The 26,981-nt window shown below is 39.2% G+C and overlaps 2 protein-coding genes across 2 annotated transcripts in view; one reads left to right on the forward strand and one right to left on the reverse strand.

The window, feature by feature from the left end:
- The window catches only part of psmf1 (proteasome inhibitor subunit 1), an 11,998-nt gene extending 3,845 nt beyond the window's left edge, over positions 1-8,153 (reverse strand). Inside the window, exons 1-5 of the mRNA XM_053316714.1 lie at positions 7,920-8,153; positions 6,465-6,617; positions 5,839-5,921; positions 5,438-5,632; positions 518-574 (exon numbers count right to left, since the gene is read on the reverse strand). Coding sequence (XP_053172689.1) covers positions 518-574; positions 5,438-5,632; positions 5,839-5,921; positions 6,465-6,617; positions 7,920-8,048 — 617 coding nt within the window. The 5' untranslated portion in view covers positions 8,049-8,153. The remainder of the gene's footprint in view (positions 1-517; positions 575-5,437; positions 5,633-5,838; positions 5,922-6,464; positions 6,618-7,919) is intronic.
- Positions 8,154-9,891: 1,738 nt separating this feature from the next.
- pigu (phosphatidylinositol glycan anchor biosynthesis, class U) lies at positions 9,892-21,129 on the forward strand. The gene is made up of 12 exons (XM_053316709.1): positions 9,892-10,021; positions 10,972-11,036; positions 12,035-12,094; positions 13,309-13,371; positions 14,257-14,366; positions 15,305-15,405; positions 15,493-15,590; positions 15,932-16,086; positions 16,179-16,322; positions 17,435-17,559; positions 18,388-18,530; positions 20,971-21,129. Exons 1-12 carry the CDS (start codon positions 9,892-9,894, stop codon positions 21,082-21,084), a joined length of 1,308 nt encoding a protein of 435 aa, XP_053172684.1. The 3' UTR covers positions 21,085-21,129.
- Positions 21,130-26,981: the final 5,852 nt, after the last annotated feature.

Here is a 26,981-nt window from a genome sequence, read left to right on the forward strand (position 1 = left end):
TCCCTCCTTCCATCTTTCTTTCCCTCCCTCCCTCCTTCCTTCCTTCCTTCCTACCTTCCTTCCATATTTCCCTCCTTCCCTCCATATTTCTTTCTTTCTTTCCTTCCTTCCTTCCTTCCTCAGATCATATTGTCCTGTATGCGGCTGTTGAATGAAGAAGAGTTTGACTCCCCTAACTGACTAAACACAGACTGATCCACTGCTCCGTCGCTCGGCTGTGTTTAGTTTTTTCAGCGTCTGCTCCTCCTCCTCCTCCTCCTCCTCCTCCTCCTCCTCCTCCTCCTGCTCTGAGTATTTGAGCTTCATATTTATCTGGCGGAGGGAGTCAGTCTGGACGCTCGCCAGTAATCCTACTGCTGTCTGTGCGTGTCACTGTGTAGACCGACTGTTTATCCCCAAATCCCAGATTAAAACCAAAAAAAAAAAAAAAAACCAGACTGATGCCTAAATACATATCTGAAAATGACTTCCGTAATTTGTAGGATTTATGACGAGGGACGAGGGAGGACGGACTCACCCGAAAGGATCCAGATCTGCTCCTCCAGCAGCGAAGGGAGGCGCCATCGGGTCGGGCCTGAAACAGAAAAGAGCATTTAAGTCTAATATTATCACTCTGTTTTAGCTCTGTTCTTACTCTCTAAACGCTCCACTAAGCTCACCAGCTAGTCTGCAGATAACTGTGTCTGAAGCAGGAAGTGGACAGAGACTTTTATTTTGAAATAGAGCGATGAGAGTGAACCAAAACAGTAAAATTGCAGCCAGACAGCTAAACAATGAGCTGAAACTGTTTTCCATCCTTCCTTCTCTTCCCTCCTTCCTTCCTTCCTTCCTTCCTTTCATCTTTCCTTCCTTCCATATTTCCTTCTGTCCCTCTTTTCTTCCTTCCTCCCTTCCCTCCCTCCTTCCTTCCTTCCTTCCTTCCCTCTTTCCATCCTTCCTTCTCTTCCCCCCTTCCTTCCATATTTCCCTCTTTCCTTCCTTCCTTCCTTCCTTCCTTCCATATTTCCCTCCTTCCTTCCACACAGTTAAACAATGAGCTGAATCTCAACTATAAAGCTCCGTAAAGAGTCTCTGATAATTCTCTGTAGGTTCATCACTACGACATTTAATACTTTAAAAAATACACATATTATAGCTTTAACCCTCCTGTTGTCCTCCGGTCAAGGAAGGACAGAAGGAAGGACAGGAGGAAGGAGGGAGGGAGGAAGGAAAGAAGGAAGGAAGGAAGGAAGGAAAGGAGTAAGGAGGGAGGGAGGGAGGGAGGAAGGAAGGAAGGAAGGGAGGAAGGAGGGAAGGAAGGAAGGAAGGAAAGGAGTAAGGAGTTCCTCTCTCTCTGCTCCTCTTCCTCCTCTTCCTCTCTCTCTCTGCTCCTCTTCCTCCTCTTCCTCTCTCTCTCTCTCTGCTCCTCTTCCTCTCTCTCTCTTTCTGCAGCTCTGACTCAGTTTCTGCTTTCTCATTCATCATTCCTCGTCTCCTCGTCTCTCTGGATGTCTCTCTCCCTCCTCCTCCTCCTCCTCCTCCTCCTCCTCCTCCTCCTCCTCCTCTCTCCTTCCTCTTCACTCTTTTTTTTTCTTATCTTTTTCTCCTATTACGACTTTCATCGCAGTCAGATTTCTCTCTCCATCTGTCACTGTTTTGATCTCCTCTCGTCTCTCTTTCTCTCTCCTCCGTCTGTCTCTCTGAGGACAAGGAGGCGACAGCAGCTAGGTCGATAAAGTGCTGACATCACCTCACATCACATCTGATCGGGTCACAGCTAAGCAGGCGGGGGGAGGAGGAGAGGAGGGAGGGGAGGATGGGGGGGCCAGATGAGACAAGGAGAGAGGAGAGAAAACACACACACACACACACACACACACACACACACACAGCTGTTTGTACTGCTATCCTTCTGAAGACCTTCACTCCTTAAACTAACCTTAAACCTTAAAGACGACATATTCTTTACATTTCCAGCTCTATATTAATATTCAGTGTCTCTACTGGAATATCTTTACATGATTTCCAGTTAAAAACTCCTTATTTATCTTCTACTGGTCATTTATGCAGCCGCTCAGTTCAGCCTGTGTCTATTAACACGCCGTTTTAGCTCCTGTCTCTTTAAGAGACCCCCCCCCCCCCCCCCCACTCTGATCTGATTGGCCAGTCGTAGGAAGCTACATCACATTTCTCTACTTTTATTTTAATATTATTCTATAATTGAGATGAAACCAGGCGGTGAGTTCAGGTCCTCTGAAATGAAGCCAACACGGAAGTAACTTAGAACTGCATTCTCTCAAAAGGCCACCAGGGGGCGACCGTCTCTATACAAGTCAATGGAGAATTCACCAACTTCTCACTTGATTTCTAACCTCAGTAAACATTTTCAAAATGTGTTTATGGTCTCAATCGCTAGTTTAAAGCCTTCTTCAATGCAGTATGATGTTCATTTGGGACATTTTGGCCTCCCTGATTTTATATTTGATGATAAAGCAGGGTATGCATTAGGGCGGGGCTACGTCGTCCTCGAGATCCAGCCCTCGCTACCATAGCAACCTCCCCGCACCGCTCATGGCTCCGCCCACGGCCCCACCTCATGCCCATATAAGTAGAATCCGTGTTCTTCCTTCCTTTCATCTTTCCTTCCTTCCTTCCCTCCCTCCTTCCTTCCTTCCTTTCATCTTTCCTTCCTTCCTTCCCTCCTTTCTTCCTTCCCTCTTTCCATCCTTCCCTCTTTCTTTCTTTCCTTCCTTCCTTCCTTCCTTCCTTCACCAAGACTTAAAAATGTGCCCCGGTCCCCTGCAGAGGGTCAGACTGAGGTCCAACCACCATGGTCTCTCAAACACTGAGCACTGTTTTTGCTTCGGAGCGTGACTACCTTTGTGATTGACACGTCGTTACCACGGCAACAATAAAACATTGATGGTGCTGCTGTAGAGAGTCAGTGACGTTAACCTCCTGTGAGTCCACTTAGCCGACGGTCTGACCTTACTCCATCAACAACCACAGCAGTCATCAAACTGTCTGAACCCCCTACGGAGACGCAGAGAGGCAGACCTCACCTCTACACCACTGAGAGGATCCTGAACTACTGACTCACCTCATTCTTCCTTCCTTCTTTCCCTCTTTCCTTCCTTCCTCCCTTCCTTCCTAATTTACTTCTTTCCCTCTTTCCTTCCTCCCTCCCTTCCTTCCTAATTTCCTTCTTTCCCTCTTTCCATCCTTGCTTCTCTTCCCTCCCTCCTTCCTTCCTCCCTTCCTTCCTAATTTCCTTCTTTCCCTCTTTCCTTCCTTCCTCCCTTCCTTCCTAATTTCCTTCTTTCCCTCTTTCCATCCTTCCTTCTCTTCCCTCCCTCCTTCCTTCCTTCCTCCCTTCCTTCCTTCCATCTTTCCTTCCCTCCTTCTTTCCCTCTTTCCTTTCTTCCTCCCCATCCTTCCTTCCTTCCATCTTACCTTCCCTCCTTCCTTCCTTCCCTCCCTCCTTCCATATATCCTTCTTTCCCTCTTTCCTTCCTTCCTCCCTTCCTTCCATCTTTCCTTCCTTCCCTCTTCCTTCCATATTTCCTTCTTTTACTTTTTCCTTTCTTCCTCCCTTCCTTCCTTCCATATTTCCCTCTTTCCTTCCTTCCTTCCCTCTTTCCTTCCTTCCTTCCTTCCTCCTTGCTTAAAACTGAACATAAACCCAATTATAACCTTAATCGTAAGTCTTTGAAGGTCCGTCCCAAAGTGAGGAGAGCCCTTTACCAAAATGTCGTCTCTCTAAAACGTCTAAAATGAATCTAAATATAAACCTGACGCTGTTCCTCACTCAGACAGACAACACCAGCACACACAGTACGAGGCGACAGTCTCTCTTTCAGCATGAAACTTGCTCTGTGACTCTCTCCCTGTTGTTAATATTGAATAGAGGAGACTGCAGTAGCAAACCCCCGCCTCTCTCCCCCCAACCATCATACACACACAGACACACACACACACACACACACACACACACACACACACACACACACACACACACACGCACACGCACACGCACACACACGCTGAGCTCTGCCCTCATTTACTCTCTGCTGTTGTAGTCGACCAACAGCTCCTCTGTCTAGACTTTCTATAAAGGCACAAACTCAGCATGTCCAGAGACGTGTGTGTGTGTGTGTGTGTGTGTATTGTGTCATAGGCTATTTTTGGGGACAAATCTCAAGCCTAAAGACCAGTTAATTGGGGACGACTTGTCCAATTAGGAGACAAAAGCTTTTTTCACCCAATGAAGAAAAGGCTGATTTTTGGGTCAGTGGTTCAGATTAGGATTATAAATAGATTTAGTGGTGATTGTTAAGGTTTGGGTAAGTCTCCTGGAAATGAATGTAAGTCTATATAATGTCCCCAAAAGTGACCTAGAACAACATATGTGTGTGTGTGTGTGTGTGTGTGTGTGTGTGTGTATTCAGGTCTGTGTGAATGCGCATAATCAGGAAAACCATTTAAAAATCAAGTCTTTCACCTGTTTGTAGTGTTTGTAGTCTTCTCTGTCACTCACATCTTTCACTCAGGATGAAAACAGGAAGATTAATTTAACTTTTTGATAAAATCCCGGCTTGTCTGTATTTTTTTTGGAGTATTTCTACATTTAAATTTTAAAGCATTTTGTTAATATTGAGCAGGACAGATCCTAAAAATAACATTTTTTTCTAAATAATTTGCAACAAATTATGTAAAATGTGTGTAAAAACATATTGTTGTGTTTCTAAAAGTGGATTATATTTATTCCACATTTTAGTTCACATTTATTTTCCTGCATATATAATCAGATTTTTATTAAAAAACACTGGTTACACCAATTGACACTTGGTTGCATCACATCATTGACCCATATAATAACCAACATTACTTCCTTCCTGTCGTCCTCCCGGGTCAAATTGACCCCGTCTGTTTTAACTGTTCCTCCCTTTCTTCCGTCTGTCCTTCCTCCCTCCTTCTTTCTTTCCTCTGTCCTTCATCCTTCCTTCTGTCTTTCCTTCCCTTCCTTCCTTCCTTTCTTCCTTCCTTCCTTCCTTACTCCCTCCATTCCTTCCTTCCTTCCTTCCTTCTTCCTTCCTTCCTTGCTTCCATGCTCCTTTCCTTCATTCCTTCCTCCCTTCCATCCTTCCTCCTTTCCTGATTTCTTCCTTCCTTCCTCTCTCCATTCTTCCTCCCTCCCTCCATTCCTTCCATCCTTCCTCCCTTCCTTCTTTCCTGTCGTCCTCCCTTCCTCCCTCTCTCCCTCCTTTCCTTCCTTCTTTCTCCCTTCCTTCCTTGACTCGAGGACAACAGACTTTTTAACATCCTGTGAAGGCGTTTCCTTTCTCTTTAATACTTTTTATCTCTTTTCATACCTGCAGTTACCTTAAAATCACCGTTATAACTTTTACAATCTATTAAATATTTAGTTAATGTGATTAAATGTTCTGTCGTCACTAACCACGGCTGGCGAGGATGTCTGTTGGGGATGCGGAGCGGGTCGCTGTCCTCTCTGTCTCTTCGTCTCCGCTGCTCCTCCTCTTCCTCCTGCTCCCTCCGAGTCCTCGTCTCTGTCCTCTGCGTCTTCGGTCTGTCCTGGGGGGGCAGCAGCTGAGTCTTCACCTTCTCCGACAGACCGTCTGCGTCCTTGTAAACGCTGGGAAACAATATCAGATTATTAGGTACCACTTCACAACAAGGCTGCTGTAGTAAAGGGTTTATAAATGGCTCTAAGTGAGTTATTAAGTTATTAATTAGCTTTTTTCTCAGTGTGATTGTAAAAATTATTTCTTGAAACGATCAATGGACAAAAAGAATCACACACACACACACACACACACACACACACACACACACACTGACCTGTCAAATGTTCGCAGCTGGTCGGCGTCCACGTGATCGCTGATGTTCACCGTCAAGTCCGACACCTGCTGCGTGCTGGAGTTCTACACATACACACACACACACACACACACACACACACACACACACACACACACACACGGGGGAAAAAAAGAAAGGAAAGATCAATATCAGCCTTTTCACATTTCTGGGTTGACCCCCATTTATTTAATAATTAATATATTATATCTTATGAATCTTTTATTATATATCTTAAAGTTGTTTTATTGTTGTATTTTCTTTGTTTTCCTTTATAATACCTCATCTCACATTTCTCCTTTCACCCCCTTTAGTTAATGATTCATGAATTAATCTTTTATTATATGTGGCTATTATGAATGTTCACATTCTTATTTTACCTCTAGACTATAAGAATATAATGTTAAACCTCAATAAGAATCAGTAAACACAGCTTTACATCTGTCTGCAAGTGTTCAACAAATGTAGAAATGGATGTTTGATATAAAGATATTCCTGAATTAGTTTGTAGGTGAGAAAAAAAGCAAATCAGTTCTCTAAGGAGTCCAGTTTTAAAGCATATCTGATGGCTGGTTGGTGGTGAAGAGGTGAGATGTTTGTGTTTCTACCATCAGGTTGAAGATCAGCGTGGAGTCCACAGAGATGGCTTTGAGCAGCAGCTGGACGTCTCCGTCTTTGGCTTTATATCTCAGACTGTAGAGCTCCTTGTTGCTGCTCCAGTCGGACGGCAGCAGCTCTGACTTCTTATCACTGCTGCGGGGCTGGAGGAGAGGAGGAGAGGAGCAGAGGAGAGGAGGAGAAGAGAGGAGAGGAGAGGGGAGGAAAGGAGAGGAGAGAAGGAGAGGAGAGGAGAGGAAAGGAGAGGAGAGGAGAGAAGAGGAGGAGAAGGAGAGGAGAGGAGGAGGAGAGGAGAGGAAAGGAGAGGAGGAGGAGAGGAGGAGAGGAGAGGAGGAGAGGAGGAGAGGAGGAGAGGAGGACAGGAGAGGAGAGGAGAGGAGGACAGGAGAGGAGATGAGGAGGAGAGGAGTGGAGAGGAGAGGAGGAGAGGAGGGGAGAGGAGAGGAGTAGAAAGGAGGAGAGGAGGAGAGGAGGAGAGGAGAGGAGAGGACAGGAGATGAGAGGAAAGGAGAGGAGGAGAGGAGAGGAGGAGAATAATGATAAAACAAAATGACATGACTTTTTTGTTGTTTTTCAAACGTGTGCAGCTGGTGGATATTTTTTGTGGGTTATATTGTTTGATTTGGTTTATTTGTAGTTATAGGATGTGTGTTGCATGTTTATGGACAGTACATACTTGTTTCTGCCTTTGTGTGCACACATGACCGATAAAAATAATAATTTATATGAAATGACAGTTTTTGGAGTTTGGTGTAAAAATCAGCTTAAAAACAACTAGTTTATGTGACATTAAAAATAAATACATTTGAATGACTTAGAGCTAAATAACTTAAACTGGGTACACAGTGAGTCAGCGAGTAATGGTACAAAACACCATTTAAAAACTCTCTAATTTAACTTGACCTGACCAATAAAGGTATATAACATAAAGTAGAAACACACCAAACAAGTTAACATATATATTAAAGTGCCTTTCTTTAATTCGGCGTATTGATTGACTGGTATTTTAATGTAAATCCAGCTCAGTTTATGACTATCCATAAACATTATACCTCCTACGGCCACTCTCAAAGTAAATATCACATTAATCTTTAACATAGACATATATTTCAAAGTAATACGTCAGCTAATGTTCATGTAATGTTTGGAAAATGATGAATTTAGTGTTAAACTGCTGTATTTTAACTGTAAATAGTGCTGTTATCTAATGTTAGCCGACTGGTGTTACGGATTAATTGGTGATCGTGTTAATTGGTGCCTCTGTCATATTAATAGCTACATTAAAAGAAGAAATAAAATGCTTAGTGTAACTTAAGATACTAAACACAGATAAGTATGTACTTTTAAAAAGGATGAACCTACAACAGCTCTTTTTGAGGAGGAACAGCTACGTGACGGTCATCAGCTAACACGGTGACCAGATAAAGCGTAACACATGAGCTCACCTCGTCCCCGGAGCCGATGCACCGGTATCCGCTCTGTATCATCTCCCAGTGGATGAAGCAGACGACGGCGTCCTGCGGGCAGCTGATGCCGGAGGAGACGCAGCTGTATAACACCTCCAGGCCGGCCATGACTTAGTCTGTGTCTTGATTTATAACCGAAACAACATTTAGTCCCGTTGCTGCTGAAAGGAAAACGAAAGTCAGAGCGGTGTTGTGATGACGTCGGGACGTGACGTAAAGACGCCATCAACGGTAGGTACTTCTTGTCTGCGGCTTTTCAGAGTAATAGTCTATTAATGACGGATGGATGGATGGATGGATGGATGGATGGATGGATGGATGGATGGATGGATAGATAGATAGATAGATAGATAGATAGATAGATAGATAGATAGATAGATAGATAGATAGATAGATAGATAGATAGATAGATAGATAGATAGATAGATACTTTATTGATCCTTCACAGGTTTACAGCAGCTACATCCGCACTTAACAAAGCCACATGTAACATCACATAGAAACACATCTCTAACTATCCAACAGAAAAAAAGAAAAAAAGTATAACTAAAAATACCCTAAAGTTGTATGACTTATAAAACAAATGTATTTATATGTAATACATAATAATAAAATCACTGGTGTGCAAAAAGTGCCAGTAAAAGTGCACTGCAGTAGCCTATCTAACAAATAAATATATATAAATAAAATAAAAATAACCTGTGTACACTGGTTGTGTTTTGTTTGTTTTCTTCTTTTAATTTATATATTTTATGTCAGGAATTTTGTTGTTGTTTTTGTCTAGCCATTCTTCACGTTCATGTTCATGTTGGTTTATTTGTTGTGGTGTTAAAAAGCAACACAAGTGAATTACAAAAAAATAAAAGAACCTGCGTACACAATCATAATAAAATATTAACACAGCAGCAAGAACACAAATATACCAATAATCCAAGTAAAAAGCAGAAAGATGCAAATTGAGTGTAACAATTAACTCTTGATGTTAGAAACAAAGGTTCTCCAGAGCTTTCTAATGCCCATTTCAGTTTAATTCATCTTCTTTTATTCATTTGTTATATTATCGCTATTTATTATTGGAAACTTTTATTCAATCAGGATATTTCTGTTATAAACGTCTAAACTTTATTTTTAACCATGAACACATCCAGGAGTGAGTTTTGTTTTAATAACCGGAAGTTAATCACTGCTGTATTGATTCTAACTTTATGGAGTTTTCATATTTGTGTTTTGATCCAACACATAAAGAGTCCGGCAGTGAACACAAGCTCAGACTTTACGTTCCGCTTTCTCTGCAGAGTTCTCCCTGTTTCTGTCTACTGACTCTGTGACCTGTGGATAAAACATTAAAAGGTTGTTAATAACTCACAAAATGAGAGTCAATATCAATGTCACAAAATAATGACTTAGTAACTAAAAAAATGTAATTTAGTGATGTAAAATAATGACTTACTATCTTAAAATACGGACAGTAACTCAAAATAATGATTCAGTAACTCAGAAAAATTACTTTATAATGACTTCATATGTCAAAATAATGTGAAAATGCCTCAACATAATGACTTAGTAACTCAAAAGAATGATTTAGTATCTCCATATAATGAGAAAAAAAATCGAAAAATAATGAGAAACTATTCCAAAATAATGACTTAGTATGAGAAACTATCAAAACTGACTTCGTATTTAAAAATAGTGACTTAGTATGAGCTCAAAATAAAGACTTATCTTATATAAATCATTAGTATTTCATTATTTTGAGATATGTTCTCATTATATTGACTTATAGTCTCCGTTTTTCACCACATTAGCGATTATAAACATATTTATTCATATATTTTTTGCGTAGTGTTTTGTGTAGTTTCCCCTTTAAGACAGCGGACTCCATTTCCCAGCATGCACCTCTCAGGGCGGCGACACACAGAGAGGAGAGAGAGAGAGGAGCTTCCTGGTCAAGATGGCTGCTCCTTTGACTCTGCTTGTGATTGTGGCCGTCACAATCCGCGCTGCTCTGTTCAGATCCAGTTTGGTGGATGTGATTTCGGAGCGGGTGGAGGTGGTGTCTCCTCTGACCGCCTGGAAGAGAGGTAAGCCGGGTTTAAGACGCTTTTTAGGGCCTTTTATTACAGACTGGAGCTGCTGCTGCCTCCTCTGCTCAGGCTGCATCATGAGGAACCGGTTCAGCAACATAATGCAGCTGTGCATGCTTAATACAGCTGTGCATGCTTAAATCCACACTCAGACAGCTTCATAATACTGTAAGTAATTAAATTTAGCAGCTAGCTTTCTATCAGGAAAGATTTAAATCAGTTTTAATTCGTATTTTCTTGTTTTTTGTGTAGATAAATTTGGTTATTAGTTGTGTTTGTGTTGTATAAAGACATTAACCCAGCCGTACATGCTTACACCCACATTCAGACAGCTTAATAATACTGTAATTAATTAAATATAGCAGCTATGTTTCTATTAGAGAAGATTTAAATCAGTTTTAATTCGTATTTTCTTGTTTTTTGTGTTTTTGTGCTGCAGCAGCGACCTGAAACACTGATCAGACTTTTAGAGGCTTAAAAAACAGATTAAAATGAACTAAGTACTTATTTTAAATGCTGTACTCATGCATGATAATGTAAAAGCTGACTTTTAACACAAATGAGTCAGATTTTGAGAGAGGTTGCACTTCTACTGTTCATTTTTTAAAGGGGGTTTCATCTAATTAGTCTTACAGAAATATGAATTAAAGCAGGAAATATCTATAAACAGTGATGGAAGAAATATTAAGATCATTTATTAGAGTAAAAGTACAAATACAACAATGTAAAAAAGTAAAAGTTCTGCATTAATAATCCTTTTTCAATAATTAGCTTGATGTAGTTAAAGTATTACACTAAACTATGTGAACAAGATATGTATTTTCTGACATTTAATAGATAAAAACATGCCGCCTGAGTTGATTTAAACCATTTAATTTGAGTCTTTCCTTCTTTTTTAAAGCCTTTCATTAACAGTACATGATCTGTTTCTGTCTGTGTGTTTGCAGTGGTTGAAGGTTTGGCTCTGCTTGACTTAGGAGTCTCACCGTACTCTGGAGATGTTTTCCACGAGGTGAGACACACACACACACACACACACACACACACACACACACACACACACACACACACACAGCACAGTCATTACATCTATATACACTGAATCTAAAAATATATCTGTGTTTTCTGATTGAGTATTGATGCAGATTGTAGCTCACTAGTTTCAAACCTTCCACTCTAAATAAATAACTAACTACTAAACACTAAAATAGAGATGAAGACTATTCTTCCTGGAGTCCACATTAACCCTCCTGTTGTCCTCGAGTCAAGGACGGAGTGGAGGAAGGAAGAAGGAAGGGAGGAGGAAGGAAGGGAAGAAGGAAGGAACGGAGGGATGGAGGGAGGAAGGAGGGAAGGAAAGGAAAGGAGAGAGGAAGGGAGGAAGAAGGAAGGAGAGGGAGGAAGGAGGGAATGAAAGAGGAGAGGAAGAAGGAAAGGAGGGATGGAGAGAGGAAGGAGGGAAGGAAGGAAGGGGGAGGAGGGAAGGACAGAAGGAAGGAATGAATGAAGGAAGGAAAGAAGGAAGGGAGGAAGGAAAGGAAAGCAAAGAAGGACAGAAGGAAGGAAGGGAGGAAGGAAAGGTCAGGAAAGGAAAGAAGGACAGAAGGAAGGAAGGACAGAATGAAAAGAAGGAAGGAAAGGACAGAAGGAAGGAAGGAAGGAAGGAAAGGTCAGGAAAGGAAAGAAGGACAGAAGGAAGGGAGGAAGGAAAGGAAAGAAGGAATGAAGGAAGGAGGGAAGGACAGGAAAGAAGGACAGAAGGGAGGAAGGAAAGGAAAGGAAAGAAGGACATAAGGAAGGAAGGAAAGATCAGAACAGACATATATATATATTAGCATCATTATAGAAGAATTTACACGAGGCTTAACATGATTTCCTAATTTAATAGTAGCTAAACTATTGCAACATAATATTATGAAACACGGCTTCTCTCACTTTCATTTTAAAACTCGACATTATGTTTCTGCTCCGATCCGCTAATCGTCCTTCCTTCTTTCTCTTCCTCTGCAGACTCCTCTCATCATCTACCTCTTCCACTTTTTGGTGGACTATGCAGAGATCACATTTATGGTGAGTAGAAACATCACAAACATCCTAAAGGTTTAGACCAGGGGTGTCAAACATGAGGCCCGTGGGCCAGAACCGGCCCGCCAAGGTGTCCAATCCGGCCCACTTTCCTTCTTGTCTTCTTTTCCTTCCTTCCCTCCTGTCATCTGTCCTTCCTCCCTTTCTTACTTACTTCCTTCTTTGTTTACTTCCCTCTGTCCTTCCTTCCTTCCTTCCTTCCAACTTTCCTTCATCTTCTTTTCCTTTCCTTCCCTTGCCCTTCCTTCCTTCCATCCTTCCTTCCTTCCTTCCATCCTTCCTTCCTTCCTTTCAACCCTCCTTCTTTCCTTCCGTCATTCCTTCCCTTCCTTCCTTCCATCTTTACTTCCTGTCTTCTTTTCCTTTCTTCCCTTGCCCTTCCTTCCTTCCTTCCTTCCTTCCTTTTCTTTCCTTCCCTCCTTTCTTTCCTTCCTATCACTTTTCCCTTCTTTCCATCCTTGTTTCCTTCCTCCCTTCCTTCCTTCCTTTCATCCCTCCTTCTTTCCTTCTGTCATTCCTTCCCTTCCCTCCTTCCATTTTTACTTCCCTTCCTGTCTTCTTTTCCTTTCTTCCCTTGCCCTTCTTTCCTCCCTTCCTTCCTTCTTTTTGTCTTTCCTTCCCTCCTTTCTTTCCTTCCTATCACTTTTCCCTTCTTTCCATCCTTGTTTCCTTCCGTCATTCCTTCCTTCCTTCCTTCCTTCCTTTTGTCTTTTCTTCCTTCCTTCCTTTTGTCTTTCCTTCCCTCCTTTCTTTCCTTCCTATCACTTTTCCCTTCTTTCCATCCTTGTTTCCTTCCGTCATTCCTTCCCTTCCTTCCTTCCTTCCTTCCTTCCTTCCTTCCTTCCTTCCTTCCTCCCTTCCTCCCTTCCTTCCTTTTGTCTTTCCTTCCCTCCTTTCTTTCCTTCCTATCACTTTTCCCTTCTTTCCATCCTTGTTTCCTTCCTTCCTCCCTTCCATCCTTTTATTGGTCCGGTCCATATGAAATCAAATTGGTCTGTATGTGGCCCTTGAACTAAAATGAGTTTGACACCTCTGGTTTAGACTGAAATGACATTTTAAGCATCTTGTTTTTTTTCTCTTCTGAATATAAAAGGAGGATTCAGTGTGATGTTAAAGCTCTGCATGTTGTGATGAAGACTTCCAGCCTGTCACTGATCTGAATAAGTGTGTTTATTCTCCGTCTCTCTGTGTCTTCGTAGCTAGCTGATGTAATGACTGCTGTGGCGCTTTACCTCGCAGTGAAAGACTACAACAAACAAGTGGTGAGAAAACAGAAAACACTTCCAGCATCTTATTTGGATTTTAAAAAACTTAAAAATCAATACACATTAAAGCTGTAACACGATACAGATACAGTAATTTATCCTCATTATCTTCTAATCTGGCTCTGAATTATTGTTTGTTTAACCCTCCTGTTGTCCTCAGGTCAAGGAAGGAAGGACAGGAAAGAAAGGAGGGAGGAAGGAAGGAAGGAAGGAAAGGAGTAAGGAGGGAGGAAGGAAGGAAGGAAGGAAGGAAAGGAGGGAGGGAAGGAAAAAGGGAGGGAGGGAGGGAGGGAGGGAGGGAGGGAGGGAGGGAGGAAGGAAGGAAGGAAGGAAGGAAGGAAGGAAGGAAGGAGGGACGGAGGGAGGGAAGGAAAGAAGGAAGGAAATGAAGGTAGGAGGGAGGAAGGGAGAAGGGAGGGAGGAAGGAAAGTAGGAGGGAGGGAGGGAGGAAAGGAAGGAATGGAGGGAGGAAGGAAGGAAGGGAGGAAAGATGGACAGAAGGAAGGAAGGAAGGAGGGAAGGAAAGAAGGACAGAATGAAGGAAAGAAGGACAGAAGGAAGGAAGGAACAGTCAAAACAGACGGGGTCAATTTGACCCGGGAGGACGAGAGGAAGGTTAAACAACCTGAAACTTTAATATGCAGTGTGTTGTTGTGTTATAGTGTGTGTGTGTGTGTGTGTGTGTGTGTGTGTGTGTGTGTGTGTGTGTGTGTGTGTGTGTGTGTGTGTGTGTGTGTGTGTGTGTGTGTGTGTGTGTGTGTGTGTGTGTGTGTGTGTGTATGTGTGTGTGTGTGTGTGTGTGTGTGTGTGTGTGTGTGTGTGTGTGTGTGTGTGTGTGTATGTATATAAAGCGTTGTGACATATTTGATGTTACTGTTTCAGTTCAGGAAGCAGAAGTATTTGTTGGAAGCGGACCGTTTCCCTCACGACTGTCACGAGCTCATCAGAAGCCCGACAGAGATGCTCTACATCCCTCTGAAGGTCGCCATGTTGTGAGTATCAACAACCTTCAGACTAGGCTTTACACCATCAGGATGTTTGGGGCCGATCACCGATCCGATCACGTCTTCTTTGTCCATGCTCCGTTTCTTAAACTCGGCTTCTCCTCCTCGTGTTCCCTATCCAGGTACATTTGAGGTGTTGAAACATTTTGCAGATGCTTCCCAACGAGGTTCTTTAGTGTTGCACATTGTTAAATAGTTTGTGTTTTATCTGTCTGCCCCACAACACCCACATGTTGGTTTGAATCCGACAGCTCATGATTCAAGATTCAAAAAAACTTTATTGTCCGTCGGATTCAAACAAACATGTCGGTGGTGTGGAACTTCTTTGGAGTAAATGAGATAAAACACAAACCATCTGCAATCTATGCAACGGGAGCATCTGTAAAAAGTTTCAACATGACGACATTGATCGGATCGGAAAATTAACCCTCCTGTTATCCTCAGGTCAAGGAAGGACAGGAGGAAGGAAGGAAGGAAGGGATGAGGAAGGAATGAGGAAGGAAAGGAGTAGGGAAGGAGGGAAGAAAAGAGGAAGGAAGTAAGGAGAGAAGGAAGGAAAGGAGGAAGGAAGAGAGGAAGGAAAGGAGTAAGGAGGGAGGGAAGGAAGGAAGGAAGGAACTGAGGAAGGCCAATTATTGCATAAAATGCTAAATATCGGCCGATCTGATATAGCCGATCAAATCGGCATAAAGCCTGCTTCAAACACAGCTTTTATTTTGGTATCTTGTCTCAACACACTCCTGGAAAACACTGAACACAAATATGAAATAAGCAGTATTTCTTTGTTGTAACAATGCTTCTTATACTGTTGGAAATCCTTTATTTCCCTTTTTAAAATGGTTTCTCTGTAAAGGCTTGTGAAGGAAACTCATCGTAGCTTTTTATTGTCTTTGTTTTTTAACTTTTCTCCTATCCGTTTCTCCCAGTTACTTGTTGAACCCGTTCACCATCCTGTCCTGCGTCGCCAAGTCCACCTGCGGTCTGAATAACGCCGTCATCGCCTTCTTCATCCTCTCTACGATAAAAGGTTCAGTTCCAGTAACAACCATGTAACAGAATAAATGATGATTTTGATTGATTGGTTTTTAATTTTTTTTTTTTTTTTTTTTTGCAGGAAGTGTTTTGCTGAGCGCTATATTTTTGGCTTTGGCCACATATCAGTCCATCTATCCTCTGACTCTCTGCGCTCCCGCACTGCTCTATCTGATGCAGGTTGGTTTTTGATTTGCATATAAATAAAAATGTACTTTATGACATCATCAGGTTCTATTAAGTTGTTTATTGAGTTATGAGGGTTTTTATGACATTATCAGCTACTAAAGGACCTGCACAACTTTTATTTTTGTACAAGTTGTATTGTTTAAAATACCTTCAGTAATCCAGCAGCCTGCACATGTTCACGTTTGTATTTAATTAAGCTGCACAGGACTGGACTCTCACTCTCTCTCACTCTCCATCACTCTCCATCTCTCTCTCTCTCTCTCTGTCTCTCTCTCTCTCTCTCTCTCTCTCTCTCTCTCTCTCTCTCTCTCTCTCTCTCTCTCTCTCTCCAGCGTCAGTACATCCCTGTGAACTTCCGGCGGGTGAGCTTCTGGTGGTTCATCGCTCAGTACGCCTTCATGTATCTGGGAAGTCTGTGTGTCATCATCTGCCTCTCCTTCTTCCTGCTCGGCTCCTTTGACTACGTTCCCTCCGTCTACGGCTTCATGTGAGCTTTAAAGGAGCAGTCTGTAGAATTTAAAGGCAGAAAAGTGATATAATACTCAGTTTTGTGACTCTGTTTTCTCCTCCTCATTCCAGTCTCTCGGTACCAGACCTGACCCCAAACATCGGCCTCTTCTGGTATTTCTTCGCCGAGATGTTTGAACACTTCCGCCTCTTCTTCCTCTGCGTCTTCCAGATCAACGTCTTCTTCTACACCATTCCTCTGTCCGTCAAACTCAAGTAAGACCACCACGCTTTCTTTTCTTACACTCGCAAACATCTTCGAACAATCTCCAATAAGTTAATGAAAAGGTTTTTAATTATATTCTTAGAGTAATTTTCAGGTATTTAATAGAGACGTTGGTCCAATTTGGAACAAATGTAGTTATATAAAAGCTAATGTGAAGTGTTCTATTGAACCCATTTAACTTTTTTAGGTCAATCTTTACCACTTGTACCACTTGAGGTATGTAATGCACAGACAGACCATCAGGTTGTTCTATGGTTGCTATAGATACAGGTTGTTCTATGGTTGCTATAGATACAGGTTGTGTTCTATGGTTGCTATAGATACAGGCTGTTCTATGGTTGCTATAGATACAGGTTATTCTATGGTTGCTATAGATACAGGTTGTGTTCTATGGTTGCTATAGATACAGGCTGTTCTATGGTTGCTATAGATACAGGTTGTTCTATGGTTGCTATAGATACAGGTTGTGCTTTAGTGTATAAATGAAGAATAACACAAATCACTGCTGACATCAGAGATCCTGCTGGAGACATTTATGAAGCTGTAACAGAATGAGTCTCTAACATGTTAAAGAACAAATGATAAACAAAGTTTAGAACAAATGAGGTCTGAATGAATCTGTAGAGGCTGTAAAACATCACATTTAGGGTCAATGAGAAACAAAATACATGTTTTATGTTGTCATGGTCTCACAGAGGAAGCAAAAGCAAAGAAATGATTTTTTTAAATAGCACTTGGTGTGTCCTACAAAGGGTTAAGACCTTTTTTCCAATTAGCAACTATGAACCCAAATATGATAAGTAGACGCTTACCAACTAAACCAACGTTCTCATAAATTAAAAATGAATTCATTAAAAACCTCCAATTACCCTAGAAAATTAGATTGAAATTAAAGGATGTGGTTTTTTTTCTTTCCCTCCATCTCCAACATGTGAGCCGCCTCTCCTCCAGAATAAGTGTTTACATGTGTCTTATCACTCTGTGTGTGTGTGTGTGTGTGTGTGTGTGTGTGTGTGTGTGTGTGTGTGTGTGTGTGTGTGTGTGTGTGTGTGTGTGTGTGTGTGTGTGTGTGTGTGTGTGTGTGTGTGTGTGTGTGTTACAGGGAGCATCCGGTGTTTCTGATCTTCATGCAGTTAGCAGTGATCTCCATCTTTAAATCTTACCCTACTGTGGGAGACATCGCTCTCTACATGTCCTTCCTGCCTGTGTGGAGTCACCTGCACAGATGTGAGTGTAGAAAACACACAGACGACACATTCACACCATAAAAGTGAACGTTTTATTTAAGAGAAGGTTTGTTATCATCTGTTGTGATCTTTTCTTGTTTAACCAAAAAAACTGAAGTTATCAAGTTTATCAGTATTTGAGCAGAGATAACAATTAATCAATCAATCAGAAGCTTTTCATTCAGGTTAATGTGGTTCAAAGTGCTTCACAGTTAATTGACAAACTGATAATTGAATAAAATAACATGAAGGAAAGGAAGAAAAAACGATAAAGGAATAAAGACAAAGAAAAAAGAATTTAAAAAAAGTGAGATGAGAAAATAATAATGATACAAATGTAAAATAAAGGTAAAATAAAGAAGACAAAAAAATAAAGAAGACAAAAAAATTAAATAAAAATAAGAGCAAATAAGTGATAAAAGTGTTTTAAAAAGTAAAATAAATAAAAATAAGTGATAAATGTAAAAAAAAGTAAAATAAATAAGAAAATAAATAAATAATAAAAATAAGAGAAAATAAGTGATGCAATATAAAGTTAAATAAATACTAAAGAGATAAAAATGTTTTTAAAAAAAAGAATAAAGCAAAATAAATAAGATAAAATCATAAGATTAAGAGAAAATAAGAGTTTATTAAAAGTTAAAGTAAAAAATAAGTTAAAGGTATAATAGATTAAAAAATACAACAAAAGTAAAATTAAATAAAAGAGATGAAGTTTAATAAAAGCTAGACTAAATTAGGTTTTTTTAAAAAGAGATTAAAAAGACAAGAAACAGACGATATAAAATCAAATAAGAAGATAAAACTTACCCTCCCTCTCTCTCTCCAGTCTTGAGGAACATCTTCTTGGTGTCCTGCGTCCTTCTCGCCTGCTCGGCTCTGTTTCCGGTTCTCTGGCACCTCTGGATCTACGCCGGCAGCGCCAACTCCAACTTCTACTACGCCATCACGCTGCTGTTCAACGTGGCACAGGTACGAACGACGGTTTACTAATAGTTAATCTTGTATTTAGAGACTCATCTATAACAACTCTCCCCCTCCTCATCTTCCATATTTCTAATTTCCAAAGACGTAAAGAACTGATATTTAAATGTTTCAGCGTTTACTAGAGCTGGGTATCGGTACTCAATACCTTTTTAAAGTATCGACCGAAATAAATCGATACCAAATAGTATCAAAACATATCCCGTCAAACGATATCTGCGATCGATCCTTTTTGCACCCAGAGCTACAAAATATGACTATTTGTATGGACTTTCAAAATGCATTTGTGTAAAAATCTATTCATTTAGATGTGGAGGGGTGCAGGCATTTTATGCAATTTAATGCTTATATTCACATGATGGGTATCAAATGAAGTAGTCAGTTGGTATCAGTATCACTTTAAGGGTACTTGGATTGGTACTGGTATCGTAATTGTTTAAATGATGCCCATCACTAGCGTTTACCTACAAGCTTGATTTATGATATCACAACTAGGGATGAACAATTTAAATGAAGAGTTGAGCTGTGTAGTCTCGTAGGAAGGCTTTATTAACAGCTACTGGAGAGCAATGTTCAGTTTCAGCCACTAGGAGGAGCTCTAAGCTTCTGTAAACCACCTCCACCTTGTGCAGAAGTCTAGTCTGACACATGGTCTGACAGTGAATTTTTACTGCTGCCCACAGCTACTTTGACTCGGTAGTAAGTTAGCCTGCTAGCTTGTAAGTTCGCCTGCTAGCTTGTCAGTTAGCCTGCTAGCTTGTCAGTTAGCCTGCTAGCTAGCTAACTGGAGGGAACGTGATGCAGACGAAGACACACAAAAGTCCAGCGTGGTTTAAAAACTTCCAGAAAGTAAAGGATAATGTTGTCAAGAGTGAAATACGTGGAGCAGAATTGAGCTATCGCGGTTTCACACGGACAGAAAGCTGCTGTCTGCTGGGACGGTTGCTAAGGGAGACGGACCTGACGCTAATCACCAAACTAGTACGTCAACGTCTGGAACAGACGTCTCATTGCTAACGTGATTGTAAAGGAAATGCTCAGCGTTGTTTATGACGGGGAGGAAAAAATATACGCTGTTATATTTTTAGGGGTCTGTAACAAGGTTATTATAGTTTTTAAATTTTCTTTAGTTTTTATTTTTTATTTAGTTTTTCAGTTTGACTAGTTTTAGTTTAGTTTTTATTTAGTTTTAGTCTTAGTTTTTCAGGTATTAAGAGAAAGCCTTGACTTGTAGAAGCTGAAAAGGATGAAAGAATGTGTGACACCAAATAGGGTTTAACCATGAAGATGAACTTTCAAATTTGTGGGATTTTTCCCTTTTAGTTGCATCACACAAATGTTCCCATCAGTCCTCATCACTATACATTGACTCTTATCTATCAGTAGGTCATACAGTAGTATATTCAGTTTAGTTTTAGTTAGTTTTACATGGTTCATTGTAGTTTTTATTTTAATTTCAGTTAACTAAATTATTTTTTCACCGCTAGTTTTAGTTTTAGTCTTAGTTTTCGTTAACTATAATAACCCTGGTCTGTAAGCCTGTAAGATTTATCTTTTAATGAATGTGTTTGTGTAAAGAAATGAAGGCTGATTATCATTTTAATTAATACACATTTGTGCAGTTAAAGCTTGTTAGTTATGAATATTGAAAGTTATTTTTGAGCTATTATCTGTTTAGCTCTTGTAAATTTCGGCATTAGAGCTGGGCGATTATGGCAAAAATCAAAATCAGGATTAATTGAACTTTTAACTTTGATTACGATTAATGAACGATTATCTCCACCCTTGATGAACAATGATGTATTTTCACAGTTTCTTTAGTTTAGTATTTCCCACTGCTGCCCTCACACATGAGGATCTTTAGGGAGATGTTTTAAGGTGTGACGCTGTGGTTAATGTCTAGTTTACTTGATTAGAAATATGTAAAGATCATGGTTTGGGTTAAAATGATCGCTGGAGACAAGTTTTCAAACTCCTTAAAGATATGCAACCTTTGCTGTCATGGCAACAGTGAACACCACCATTAATTGACATGAGCAAGATTAAGTCGATTAGAGTTTCTGTCGGTCTCAATTATTTTTCGATTAATTGCCCAGCCCTAGTCGGCATGCAACGAATATTCGATTAGTTGTCGGTTAAACCCAAAGATTAGTCGACTATGACAAAATGGGCTCATGCAGATCTCAGTTACAACTATTTTGAAGCCAATTGTGGTCCAGTATTCACCTTAAACTACCTTAAACATTTGTATAGTCATAGATTTTTTTTAATTTTTCAATGAGGGAGTAATTATAAAACAAACAACAATTGCTCTTTCCTTCTACACGCCTGCCATTACTCAGGTGTGCAGTGATTTCTTTCTTTAATTCATTAAATTTAATTCATTTTTTGCTCATCATCAGTGTCTAATATTTTATTTCCTCCTCAGATTCTGCTGGTGTCGGATTATTTCTACGCCTTCTTGAGGAGAGAGCATCATCTCACTTATGGACTGTACCTCAAGAGGAAAGACGGCTCTGAGGCTACGCTAGTTCTTAAATAAAACACACACACACACACACACACACACACACACACTCAGCTACACACACACTCACACACACTAACACACATAATACACATCCCACCTGGCTGGCCCGCCTCCACCAGGACGGAGGAAAAACTGGAAACTGGAGCTCTCACTTATCCTCAAAGGGAACAAACACAAACTTGAGGAGGATAAAAGACTCTCGATACGTCGGCACACACACACACACACACACACGCAGACGCTGTGCCTCGTAACGGTTTCAACTCACAACATTCATGTCAGACACAAGCTGCTGCCATGTGAGACAAAGAACTAAACTAAACATCGCTCTCCTTCTTTCTCTTCTTTCGTCGTCTGGAGCGCTCAAACTTTTTTTTGACGCCTTCGGAGTTCATCCTGCAGCTCCGTCCTTGGACAGCGTTTTAGATTAAAGCACCGTCACTCGTGCAGATTTTGAGGTTTTATTTTGAAAATCTAGTCCTCTTTAAACACCAAAAATGCCACCTTTGTTTATTCCTGATTTCTAGCTCTCTCTCACATATTATTATTTATAATTGTGTTCAAACTGATCTCCTTTTATTGTGGGGAAAATAGAGCAGGCATGTCAAACTCATTCCACAAAGGGCCATGTGGCTGCAGGTTTTCATTCCAACCAAGCAGGAGCAGACATGCACACCAATCAGCTGACTGAAGAGTGAGTTCAGCTGATTAAATGAGTCGAGCCTGGTGTGCTCCTGCTTGGTTGGAATGAAAACCTGCAGCCACATGGCCCTTTGTGGAATGAGTTTGGCACCTATGAAATAGAGGAAGTAACCCCTTATTTTGAAATCCTAAAAATCACTTTGTTGTCTCTGTTTCTCACTTTTTCCACCACTTTATTAATGTTTGCTTCATTTACTTGTGACGTGTTTTATCAAGTGTTTCATCTTGTGGTACATTAAACTTCACACTACCGGCGGGCCTGTTATCACTTCAGCTGCCTGCAAACAGACTTCAGATGAAACTTAAAGCTTAGATGGCTCCCTTTTTTTACTACCTGATGATGATGATGATGATGATGAAGAGTAAAGTCTGAGTAAGACAACAGTGAATGTGAAGTTAAAAGAGACAAATCTTCTGTTTTTCTCCAGAACATCTTCATACTTTTTTAAACACACAGAAGATTTATAAACGGACAAAAGTGCAGCCAGTAGCAAAGTTTGGGCTGATAAATTGAATCTAGTAACGGCTAATGTTTGATATTTTCCTCTATTTCTGCATGTGGACTCAAAGTTATTTAACAAAGTTATGGTTGAATTTAAACGTTTAAAAAATGAGTCGTAAAGTTAAGGACTTGAAAGCCGACAGTATTTTAATTACAGTTGGAAATTTAGTATTTTCTATCTTATCCAACATGACATGAACAAACAAATCATCAGCATGGTTGATTTTCAATTATTCGCCTTGTAGCAGCCGATAACGTAATAACGGCAGATAACGTTATAATTTTGCCCATTTTAAATATAATAACACCAATAACGTAATAAAATTAGCCAAGTAAAAAAAAAACTAAAAAAAAACTACAAATGTAATAACTGAAGCCAATATCGTAATAAAACCGATAACGTAACAATTGGCCGATAACGAATTTTGCCCGTTTTAAATGTAATAAAACCAATAACGTAATAACATTTCTGAACTAATTGGCCTAGCAAAAACACAAAAAAAAACCTTTCGAAAGTAATAACGAGCCAATATCGTAAGAAAGCCAATAACGTAACAATTGGCCGATAACGAATTTTGCCCGTTTTAAATGTAATAAAACCAATAATGTAATAACATTTCTGAACTAATTGGCCTAGCAAAAACACACAAAAAAAAACCTTTCGAAAGTAATAACTGGAGCCAATATCGTAATAAAGCCAATAACGTAACAATTGGCCGATAACGTAATAAAATCCCTCAACCAATAACTTTTTTAAATTTATTAGGTATTGGCTAGGTTTAAAAAAATTTAACAACTGGATTTGATATCGTAATAAAGCTGATAACGTAACAATTGGCTGATAACGTAATAAAATCCCTCAACCAATAACGTAATATGTTTTTGTTATTTATTTATTATGTTATTAGCTAGGTTAAAAAAAAACTTTCACAAATGTAATAACTGGATTCGATATCGTAATAAAGCCGATAACGTAATAAAATTCCTGAACCAATAACGTAATAACTTTTTTTTTTTACGTTATTACGTTAAACAAAAACCTTCAGTGGATTCGATATCGTAATAATATACTAATATCACTTTATTAAAGTTTTATTTATTGGATATAAAGTGTCACACATCAGTTGTTGTTACGTTATCGGATGCTACAACCATGTAGCAGCTGATAACGTAATAACGGCAGATAACGTAATAATTTTGCCCATTTAAATGTAATAAAACCGTTAACGTGATAAAATTTCTGAACCAATAGCGTTATAACTTTTTGCCAATAATGTACAAAGCTATTACGTTATTAGCTAGGTAAAAACAAAAAAACATTACAAATGTAATAACTGGTGTCGATAACATAAAAATATACTAATATAACTTTGTGAGTTTTATTAATTGGATATATTGGCAAAAAGTTATTACGTTACGGGTTCAGACATTTTATGACATTATCGGTTTTATTACACTAAAAAATGAGCAAAATTATTACGTTATTGGCTGCTACACGCCCCATTTAATTATTTAAATATAATATAAATACATAATCGGGAAACCAAAACTGTAGTCGAAGATATTTGCGACAACTGAATGATTTATATTTTTTGCCTTTTTTTTTTAGTTTGAAGCTACTGACGTACAGAACTGTGCAAAAAGCTTTAGGCAGTAAAAGTAAAGTACGCTGTCCGTGCTTTTAAAAATGATGACATCTAAACATCTTAAGTGCTTAAAACGTTTGCACAGTGATGAACGTCTACTTAAAATTTTGACTTCAACAATGATTTAATCTACATCCTTAAAATAAGCCTTAAACTGCCTCAGATGGTGATTATTAAAATTGATCTTTTGTTAAATATTTTTACTTTATATTTTTTTGTTTCTGGCCTCCATATGACAATTATTTAAGTAAAAATAGTTTTATTTAAGTCATTCAGAGATCTTTAACGACCCAAAAATAAAGTTTAAGTTTCTTATTGTAGTCAAACAATAAAATAAAACAGATCAGAGTCGCTTTCTTTCTTTCTTTTTAAACCCCTCGTCTGTTTTTGGACAGAAGGTCGATGATTTTGATACCAATGAGTTGAAGGTAATTTGTGATATTTATTTATGTGCTGCACTGAAAACTTTGCAAAGAGATTTAATTTTTATTTTTCATTTTTTTATGTTTGTTTTTTGTTTTTCATTAGAAAAGGAGGAGATCTTTGTTGTTTTGATACTGTATGTATATATGAATGTGTTTTTGTTTTATTACAGATATTAAAATGCTGTAATGTTTGAAAGGGGGCGACTTTTTGAGCTGATGAATGAATGAACATGTCATAAATGATGATGATTATTATTATTATTATTAAACTGGAGGTGTTGGTTTACTCCTGTCTGGTTTTTAAATGTCAGTACAGATGTGTGGGAGGTGTTTTTTCCTTTTCATACATCACATCCCTGCAGAAATTAGATAAGAAACCAACAACATATATTAGTCATAAGTAGTAAAATTAGATTTAAGACTGCTAACAGGGCAAGTGTAGTAAGCAAAGAATATATACTCACTGGCCTCTGGAAGGAGATAATTATACTTTGTTTATTATTGTTAGGGTTAGGGTGCTTTATATTGACTGGTGTTCCTAATATTTTGTCCACACCATTAACATATACGAGGAGGGGCAAAAATATTAGGAACACCAGTCAATATAAGGCCTCAGTAATAAACATAAAGTAGAAATATCACCATTAATCTAAGAATATGCAAATAGTTCAATAGTGTTTTTTTGTGTCTATGTGATTTAGTTTAAATTTAAAGGGTTAAAATGTGGAAAAAACCAATGAATAACTTGCACAAATTCTTTTTTTGTGGAGCCAGCATCAAATTTCTGCTTTTAATCCATTTTGAGAGAATATATTAGAGGATTATGGTAAAAATGTCTAAGTGGTGTAACCATAAAAACTTAATTCAACTTGGTTGAAAACAGTAAATAGTCAATAAAACACCATATCAACTAGTTTGGCATGATCTTACATCCTTCCTTCCTTCCTTCCTTCCTACCTAACAGCATATCAACTAGTTTGGCATGATCTTACATTATAACTTTTATATTAAATAAAGCTAATGGAATACTATTGTTCTAAATATTACATTTAATCTGGGTAACCATGGAGATCAGGAACCAGGAAGTAATTATTAGTATAAGTCCACTTAAATACACTGTAGGTGATAAAATATTTATTAATCATTCTTTTGTGGTTACACCATTTGACATTTTCAGGAGCATTCAGTCTTACTTTTGGTAAAAAATGGTGCAAATGACATAAAACACAAAATGTACATTTTAACAAACCTGATGCTGCTTTTAAGACAATTTTTAAGATATTTTTGAACTGCTCATCTTGCCAACCTTGTTTGTCACTGACCCATAAACATGTCATTTGCTAATGTTTTCCTGCTGGACACATGATGGCTCCTACTTCACTGCAAAGTCCATTCCCATTGTTTGTGCACTGGAAGCTTTAAGTTTACGCATCATACTTCCAATCATGGCTCCAAATCTGGTATCCAGTGAGCTCAGAGAAACTTCACTGAGGAGAGTTTGTTCTCTTGTTTATCTGCTAAACAAGAGAACAAACTCAGTGAAGCTCAAACCATTTTTGAGAGGAGGGAGACTTCAAAATAAATGCCAGTAGTCTCCTCCCATCTAAATATAAACCATAACGGTTTATTTCTGAAGATATCAATCTACTCCAAAGTCTGATTGCAATTTTAGTGTTTCGCTTTCATCTTCTCTGTAATAACAAACTTTAAGAACGCTGCCAGTGTTTGAACTGAACTACTTTAGTGTGCTACATTCCTGGTTTATGTTGCAGATCAAGAGCTCACTCAGGATGTACTCCGTGTTATCTGATCTAATAAATTTCCTCACATAACCACAATAAACTTTCCTACACGCTTCATTTCAGAGCTGAGTCTGCTTTTATCAGCTTACCCCCCACCTCCAATGCAAATCCTGGTCCATCTTTGAACCTAACTGCTGACCCGTCATACAGATGTATTAGCAGCAAGATCTGCATTTAAAACAAACGACGTATAAAACAATATATGTTTCAGGTTTATTTTATTTATGCAAACAGATTTGCACCAAAGTGCTTCACAAAGGCAGAAATATAAATGCACACATACAAGCATTCATCCTGAATCTTAATCTCTTTGAATCATGAATGCACCAAAGAAATTGTCATATGGATACTTTTGCAAATTTCTTATACCGTTCACTTTCACAAAAATGTAACCGTCTTTATACAGGCGAAACACTCCACCCAAGTAACTGTTTGATATGTCTACTTCTTGTGTCGTGTTTGAGTATTTTATTCTCCCCATGAGGGTAACGTCATTAGGATAATAAGGAGAGTAAGACTCAACAGAGTGCCGAAATCCACCCTTGCCTCTGAAGGAAACTTTTGAATAAACAAAGTAATGCCCCGTCTTTTGAACTACAAGCTTCCCATCTTATCTATCTGGATATTAATCCAGCATCAAAGCAATTCAAAAGCTCAGAGATGTTTTTGAACTGAACTACTTTTGCTTCATGTTTTAAGTTGATAAATGATGATAACGTATTCCTCAGAGGATACCCACCTTTGCTCTTAGCTTTATCTTTTAATTTCTGGGTCACATGAAGCAGTAACATCAACCACAAACTTCCTCACATAACTCTAAACTTCAAACCAC

The sequence above is a fragment of the Scomber japonicus genome, chromosome 3 (genome assembly GCF_027409825.1).
Source record: "Scomber japonicus isolate fScoJap1 chromosome 3, fScoJap1.pri, whole genome shotgun sequence".
Taxonomy (NCBI): domain Eukaryota; kingdom Metazoa; phylum Chordata; class Actinopteri; order Scombriformes; family Scombridae; genus Scomber; species Scomber japonicus.